This window comes from Bidens hawaiensis, unplaced genomic scaffold (assembly GCF_021521415.1).
Source record: "Bidens hawaiensis isolate Kalapana, Puna unplaced genomic scaffold, B.hawaiensis_p1.1 tig00027490_1, whole genome shotgun sequence".
In the NCBI taxonomy this organism is placed as follows: Eukaryota; Viridiplantae; Streptophyta; class Magnoliopsida; order Asterales; family Asteraceae; genus Bidens; species Bidens hawaiensis.
This window is the reverse complement of record NW_027494446.1, coordinates 29,050-37,340: the sequence shown is the minus strand read 5'-3', so window position 1 is coordinate 37,340 and position 8,291 is coordinate 29,050. Positions and strand designations below refer to the sequence as shown.

Genomic DNA, 8,291 nt, shown 5'->3' with positions numbered 1-8,291 from the left:
GAAACAGAACCTGATGTCGAAGTTGTGAATGAGGAAGGTATTGAGGATGATCTGTCTAGTCAAATGAACACAGAATTTATTTACGAAGATGAGGATGTTGAGATGGAAGACGTCACGGCTGAGGAGTATCCTGACTTGTATCAACACACGAATGTTGATCAAGGTGCTCCGGTATTTAATGAACAGGTTTTTAAAGCAGCTGAGGATGATTTGGCGAAGATGTCTAAGGGAAAGAAAGTTGTGGATACTCGTTTTGACTCAATTATGAACCCAACTGATGCTGATATTACTAAATGGTTCAGTCATAAAGCTGCGGGTAAGATTATCAAGGCGTATCGATTTGTTGATCAAGAACGGAAAGACACAGCAGCTGCATGGGTCAAAGAGAATCAAGTAACTACCTTCAAGACTGTACCCAAGGTTCATGGTGACATCATCTCATGGCTATACGACTCCGAGCGTAAGGTATGTATAGTTAAGTGGGATAAGGGAGTTCAGTACTACGAGAGGATAATGGATGTTCTTACACTACCGTGTTGAATCTTCGTACCCTCGCGAGGCGTCCATTTATCAATCGTGGTGGCATCCGGACAGCTGAGTGGTTTTATCAACACTTGTTGTTCGAGGTTAATCATGGGTTCAAGTTCTTCAAGCCCCAGGTCCCGAGACGTAAACGCATTGATGAGATTGATCCAAAGACTGGGTGGAAGAAACTTGTGCTTAAAGTTAAACCGCCGAAGACGATGAAGAGAGTGCCGGTGAAGACGATGCCCTAACAAATGCATCTCTCTTTCAACCGATGGTACTATGACAATCGTATGGGCGAGGCCGTCATTGTTCTTGGTCGAGGACTGGAGACTGAACTGGTCAAGATAATCGACCCAATGTGGTTGGTTAATTTATCTGAAACAGATAATGACGTGCTATACAGGAAGCAGATTTTGATTGAGCGTCGTGAAGATTACTACCTGGCTATGCAATTCCGACGCGTTGTGCGTGTCTATCATGAAAATGGAATTCATAGTTGCAGAGACTGGTGGTCCAAGCGCAGTAACATAAAGACAAAGAGCTCAAGACGAGGGCGTGTCTGTTAGTGCACGGTTTTTCGTCTTGAGTCTTTGTAATTATCGTTAACGTTTTTGTTTAATATTTAATGTAATAAGTTGTTTAAGTATTATCTAGTTCGTTATGTATATAGTCTAGTTCGCTAGGGGATGTTAGCGAACTAAGACTTAACCTTATTCCCTCCTGATTCGTTAGGGGATGTTAACGAATCAGGGGGTCTTTCGTCCTATTTAATGTTTGTAACGAAGTAGGTTCTGGTTCTCTAGGGGATCTTAGCGAACCAGACCTGTCTTCTATTTATAGTGAACCCTGTTCACTTATAAAAAAAGTTTTGAGAGTTAATTATCGAACTGCTATCCAAGTACTCTCTCGATCTTCAATATTAATATTATACCAACTACTATTGTAAACATACTGATTATATACATACATACACATATAACACTGAATCAAAGTTAATTATGAGTTAGATCTATTGATTAAGGTATTAATCATATTAACTCAGATCCGTGATCTGGATAGCTATAGATTGATTCCTGAGTTCTACACTACTGAACCATCGGTAAATAAAATGGTCGTTTATGTGGACCATTTTACGACGGGAAATTTCCGGTTTCCTTTGATAAGGTTTGTTTAATCAATCTTGACAGCATACGGAGTTCATTTATCGCAAATCCATCCCCTTGGGATGCTAAGAGTTTGACATTTCGAGTTCGCGAACTTGAACCGTTCATCGGTATGTTCGCTGTCTTATACAAGATGACCTACCACGGCGGGTGGTATAGCTGGGCTAAGACCGGCGGTTATTGGTACCGAATGGATCCGCAGCCTCCATGAATGAAAGCCAAAATTTTTCTGGATCCGGGAATATGTCATTCTGTTTACGATGACCTATCATAAGGCGGATGAAAAGATGCCAGTGGTTCCCGCCACCGCCCATGTGGACTTTCCCTGGTTCACGACGTTGACCAAAACGCCAAGCCCGATACATGAGGGGGCGATGGTGAGTACTAAGATGAGCCGTCTATGGCCATTCCCTGATTTGGAGACATAGTACGAGAAACCGAACAAGAGTAAGTCTATTACTATTTTTTATTTGTAATTTTCGAGGTCTGACTTCTACTTTTGCTGATACAGGTGAAGGCTCCATCTTTAGTACACTTTTAGTTCATGAAGAAGGATTGATGGTGCGTCAACAAACCGATCCAAAAGACGCCCCTATCTTAGATCGTACGCGCAACAATTTCCTATTCCCTACCGCGATTCGCTCGGAACCTGCGGTTTCCGAGACGATGTACGCTAAAGGTGAGGAATTCGTTCTGAAAGGTGAGGGCATCTTACAACCTCGACCAATTACTGCTGCCACTTCTAGCGGGGTGATTGTACTCCTCTCGTCTAGTGAAGAGTCATCACTCTGTGAATGAGGGTTATCAATTGATGCTACTAATACCCTACATTCAAGTGTAGGTCTGACTCGGAAACAGGACGAGAAGCCATCGACCAATAAGGAAGCCGGCAATGAAAATGCTGATGTCATAATCGAAGGTCATCATCCATCTACTGACGATGTCACCACGAAGATGAGCATCGAGCTGTTGGTGCGGGTACTTCTAAAATAACGGAGAAGCGCAAAGGAAAATCAACCAAGGCCGTCCGGTCCAAAAAACAGAAAAGGCCAAATTTGGGAGCCCGTCTCCAACAGCTCGGATCTAATGATGCCCCTTCAGGTAATTTGGATGATTGCAATTTTGAGGACTATTATTAACACGTGTCGCGTGTTCTCGATTTCCTGAAGTATTGTTTTTCTTGTAGAAGTTCTAGAGAAATCTGCGAAGGATCCTTCTGATCCACGGGAGACAAGGCCACTTGTTCCACCGCCCACAATTCCGCCAGCTGATGTTCAAGACCCAATTACTATTATGGATACCCCACCTTCTGGGAATAAGAAGGACGTAAACCCTGAAGACCCCGCCACTTCTTCACCTTTCTAGTTCTCCTACCGTTTTAGGGACGAAGGAGGGATTAGTGCTTTTGGCCGCGGACCAAAAGCGTTTTCTCCTCTGCATGAGGAAGATCCTGTTAGTATCGTCCGCGTTGGTCCTTACGCTAGTATTCAACCTTTTTCGATGCGAATGTCTGCATGGAATATATGCAAGGAGTTCTTCCTCCTGCTGAAAGGGAACGCCAACGTAGGCGCCCGCGTCAAGAGTTGCGGAATTCCTATTCTTACATCTTATCTAACACTATCTCTTCCACTCAAGAGATATGTCAAGACTGGCTAAGTATGAATGAAGAATGGGAGGAGTTAGAAATTAAGGCTTCCGAGGCGAAGAATGAAGCCCTGAGGGCTATGAATGAAGCCCGGAAGAGCCATTTGGCTACTGAAGCTTCAGAACGGCATTTAGCGGACGCCAAGGTTGTTCTGGAAACCGAGAGGGGGCAATTTCAGCAACAATTGGATGAACACAATGAGTTAATAAAAACTCTGAAGGCTGAATCAGCGGCCAAGGATGAACGCCTTACTGCCCTTGCTACCAAGAACAGGGAGCAAGCCTTAGAATGTGCAGGGCGCAAGATGGAACTTGTCCCGGCTGAGGCGGACAAAAAATGGTTGTTGGCAGAAGGGGTTCCCCATGCAACTTATTACTCTGGCATTTTTTATTGTTAATAAAATTATGCGAGACACTTGCTTACACTTATTTTAACAGGTTATCGCCCAGATTCGAGAAGGCGATGAACTCGGAAACTGCCTTGCCATACTTTTGAATGCATCTTTACAAGCCGGCCGTCAGACTGTTTTCCAGGATGGTTTCAAATTTTGTGAAGAAGGTAAACTTCCGGAAGAATTCGTCTTGCATGGTCGGGATACCGCTAAGATCCTTGACGAGAAGACAAAGACATTTGATAGTTTGAAATTTTCGATTGAAAGTCAAATTGTAGATCTCGCAGATAAAGATGACGAGGTTGAACAGCTGAAGGAGCTTCTTGCAGCTGTCAACGCCGTTCAAGAGGATGCGAAAGATTAAGACGCAGAAGATGAAGCAGCATAGTTTTATATCTCTTGTAATGTTTCTGTAGATCTTTCTTCCTTATAACCTTTTTGTAATCCCATTTGTACGTTAATAAGAAGTTTGTTATATCCGATACACTTTGTCTTATTTTCATAATATAAGTGCTTGTAGGATAGTCTTTTTGTCAATAAAGGATTACGCCATTCTTACTGTTCGATCATATGAATCCCTCTGGCGCGCGTACCAGAACACGTATATTACATAAGACTGATATATGAAATTAACAATCTTTCATAAACAAGGCCTAAGCCGAACAAAATTACAAGAGATGACGCTATACGTCTTTCATTAATCTACTTGGCGCGCAGGTCTACAATAAAAAATAAAAACATGTCTTGTTAGATGTAGCATTTCTTTAACTATGCTATTTTCCAAGTTCTAGGGATCTCAGTCCCGTCCAACTCTTCTAACTTGTAGGCGCCTTTAATTAATACGTGTTTAATCTTTTAAGGGCCTTCCCAAGTTGGGGCCAACATGCCCGGAGGCTCTTGGCCGGAAGCTTCATTATTGCGGCAGACAAAGTCTCCCGCATCGAACATGCATTTTTTGACCCGTGAGTCATAATACTTCTGCAGTTGGCATTTGTAGTTATGCTCACGGATGGATGCCAATTCCCTTCTTTCTTCAAGAAGGTTGAGGTTCATCTGTAACTCTTTGTCGTTATCCTCTATCAATAGAGTTCGTGCAGATGGAACCCCAATTTTAGCTGGGATCATGGCCTCGGTGCCGTAGGTTAAGCTAAACGGCGTTTCAGAATTACTCGAATTCTTCTGAGTGCAGAAGACCCATAGTACATGGGGCAATTCGTCAACCCAACCGGTTCGTTTAGTGCCTAACCTAGCTTTGATCCCTTCTTTAATTGTCCGGTTGGTCGTTCAACCTGACCATTCGCTTGCTGATGGGCTACAGATGTGAAAATTTGGGAAACATGAAGTTCCTTCAACCATTCTTGTAGCCCGCTGTCCGCGAATTGAGTACCGTTGTCACTTACAAGTTCCAGCGGAAGACTAAACCAGCAAATTATGAATTCCGAAAGAAATTTCTTGACACATACTGCCGTTATATATGCGACTGGGTTGGCTTCTACCCACTCGTGAAGTAATCGATGGCCACTATTAGAAACTTGACGCGTCCCGGGGACTCAGGGAAAGGTCTCATTATGTCAACAGCCCATTTCTGGTGCCGAAATGACTGGAATAAGTTCGTTTTTGGCCGCAGTGTGTTGGGAGCATAACGCTGACAGGAATCACATTTCTTGATTTCCTACACAGCGTCCAGATGCATTCCCGACCAATAGTATCCGGCGTTCATTAACTTTGCAACGACCATTCTTGAACCTGCGTGGAGACCACAAATTCCTTCATGAACTTCTCTAATTAAATAGTTCGCGTCCTCGGCATCCACACATCTAAGTAGTGGGCTGAGAAAGGAACGTCGGTACAAAACACCATCGTTCATCTGGTAGTTCAAAGCTTTGTGTTTTATCTTCCGGGCCGCGGTCTTTTCTTCCGGTAGAGCTCCTGATGACAAGTAAGCTATGGTAGGTATCATCTAAGACTCTACTCCGGTTTGAATTACCAAAACTTGATGTTGCGGGACAGACGGCGATCCAAAACTTCAATACGAATATCCTTAGCAAAATGCTCGAAATTTATTGAAGCCAATTTGCTAAGGGTGTCCGCCGATTTTTTCTCGCTTCTCTTGGTGTGAACAATTTTGAACGAAGAGAACTGAAGAATAAATCCTTTGCCTATGACAAATATGAATCCATTACATCTTTTTTTGCTTCGTAAGTCCCATTAATCTGTCCTTCTATCAGCATGGAATCCACCCGCGCTTCCAAGTACTTTACCCCAAGTTTTTTAGCTATCCGTAAGCCCGCCAAAAAAGCTTCATACTTCGCCTCATTGTTAGTACTCTTGATGTCTAGGTTGATGGCGAAAGTACACTCATGGCCTTCGGGATTAACTAGCCTGAGGCCTGCGTCAGATCCCTTGCTATTTGATGCTCCGTCCGTAAACAATGACCATACTTGTCCTTGTTCCGGAGGTACTTGAGATTGCTGTTCAACTATGCATTCTTGTTCTTTGTGCTGCGGAACCTCTATGACGAAGTCCTCCAGCACATGCCCTTTAATTGTTGGTCTTGATTTGTATTCGATCGCGTGTTCACCCAGTTTGATGGCCTATTTCGCCAATCGTCCAGACAATTCCGGTTTGCTTAGTACATTCTTGAGTTTGCACCCTGTCAGCACATTGATGGGGTGACCTTGAAAATATCTACGTAATCTCCTGGCAGCATAGATCAACCCAGTACCAGTTTATCGAGCATTGAGTACCTGGTTTCTGGGTTTGTCAACGTCCTACTGACATAGTAAATTTGCGTTTGGACATTTTTCTGTCCGTCAGTAGCACGGCCCCAAAGGCAATTTAAGTAGCAGATAAATATAATATAAGTGGTTCACCCGCATGTGGTGCGGTTATTGTAGGTAACTCCATTAGGCATTTTTTGACCTCCATGAATGCTTTCTCAACTTCCGCGGTCCACTTGAAATGTGCCTTCTTGAGGTAATTTCTCAGAGTTGACACAAATGGGTAAGACTTAGCTGCTTGATTTTCCAGAAATCTGTTTAGTGCAACTAATCTTCAATTGAGCGTCTGCACTTCTTTGAGGGACGAAGGGGAAGGCACGCGGGCTACTTCCTGGACTTTATCCGGATTGGCCTTAAAACCCGCGCCTGTAACAATTACTCCAAGAAATTTCCCTTCTTCCATCCCGAAGGAAAATTTAGCTGGATTTAGGTTCATATTGATACTTCTCAAAGTTTAAAATTTTTCTTCGATGTCTCTCAGCATTTGTTCTTCCTCAATGCTTTTGATTACGAGATCATCCATGTAAAATTTCAAGTTCCGACCAATCTGTTTTCTGAATGCCTCATCCATCAACCGTTGATATGTAGCCCCCGCATTCTTTAAACCAAATGACATCATCTTATAACAGAATATGCCTTGGTCTGTTCGGAATGCTGTCTTATCTTCATCACCCGCCGCCATGCGGATTTGATGATAGCCTTTGTAGGCATCTAAGAAGCACTTAAATTTGAATGGAGCTACAACATCAACTTTAAGGTCGAGTTCCGGAAATGGATAACAGTCTTTTGGACAAGCCTTGTTCAGATCCTTGAAATCTATGCACATCCGCCATGTCCCGTTGCTTTAAGGGAAAATGACCGGATTGGCGACCCAAGTCTGGTATTGGATTGGGCGGATAATTCCAGCATGTAAGAGGTCGTGAACTTGTTCGTTCATTGCTTTCGTTTGTTCCAGCCACATCTTAAGCTTCTTCTGCACAACCGGAGTAAATGCTGGGTTTTCTTACAACTTATGTTCAGCAATCTTTCGCGGGACCCCGGTCATGTCCGCAGGTTTCCACGCGAAGATGTCAACATTCTTTGTCAGCAACTACTTTTAAAATGTTCTCACTATCTCGGATATTACAGGTCCAATTGTTACAGTTGCTCTGGGATTTTCTTTTTTAATACCCATTTCTCAGGTTCAATCCGCCGAGTTTGTTTCGGAACTTTGCTTGGCTTAGAGCTTTCTGTTGCGAAGCAATGGCGATTGATATGAATGATAGCCACACCGGTGCGAGTAGGAACTCCAACTGCACCGTGTGCTGTGGAAGGATGGGCATTGGAATCACCGATCGCTTCTCGCCCCAAGATAATGTCATGCTTCGATGTTGCTGGTAAAACTAAAAATTCGACCTCCTCGGTTCTTGAATGAATTCCGTCACTTAGAGTCACTGGAAAGGAAATCACCCCTCGCGGGTGCATTACCTCGCCTCCAAATCCCGATACAGGAGCGTGAATGGGTTTCAATCTTTCCTTATCTTCCTCATCTAGCTGTTCGAAGCATTGCTCATACATTATATCCGACGTACTACCGGTGTCGAAGAAAACGTACTGTGAGCGATAATGACCGAAGAGGGCGGTGATAGTCAAGGGATTCTTATTACAAGGACCCCCTTTGATTCATGGAAAAATCATAAGCTCATTCTTCCATTCTTCCTCATCGGACTCTCTTCTATTTCCTCCAATCTTGTGTCCACCTTGGATCATATGAACGTTTAAGTCCTTGACTTGCTCTTTGAGCG

General features: G+C 43.5%; 1 protein-coding gene across 1 annotated transcript; it reads right to left on the bottom strand.

The window, feature by feature from the left end:
• Window positions 1-4,582: 4,582 nt before the first annotated feature.
• On the bottom strand, window positions 4,583-7,868 carry LOC143575458 (uncharacterized). The gene is made up of 3 exons (XM_077059836.1): window positions 7,678-7,868; window positions 5,017-5,143; window positions 4,583-4,906 (listed from the first exon to the last, which is right to left on the bottom strand). The coding sequence occupies exons 1-3, from the start codon at window positions 7,866-7,868 to the stop codon at window positions 4,583-4,585; spliced, it is 642 nt and encodes a 213-aa protein (XP_076915951.1).
• Between the last annotated feature and the right edge of the window lie 423 nt (window positions 7,869-8,291).

What these genes read in the sequence shown, in the direction of transcription:
- LOC143575458 (XM_077059836.1), bottom strand. Translation starts at nt 7,868, where the DNA reads ATGACATTATCTTGGGGCGAGAAGCGATCGGTGATTCCAATGCCCATC. An exon ending in GGATTGAACCTGAGAAATGG is followed by an intron (nt 5,144 to 7,677) that starts GTATTAAAAAAG and finishes TTGCTGGTTTAG; the next exon opens with TCTTCCGCTGGAACTTGTAA. An exon ending in ATCAGCAAGCGAATGGTCAG is followed by an intron (nt 4,907 to 5,016) that starts GTTGAACGACCA and finishes TTCTGCACTCAG; the next exon opens with AAGAATTCGAGTAATTCTGA.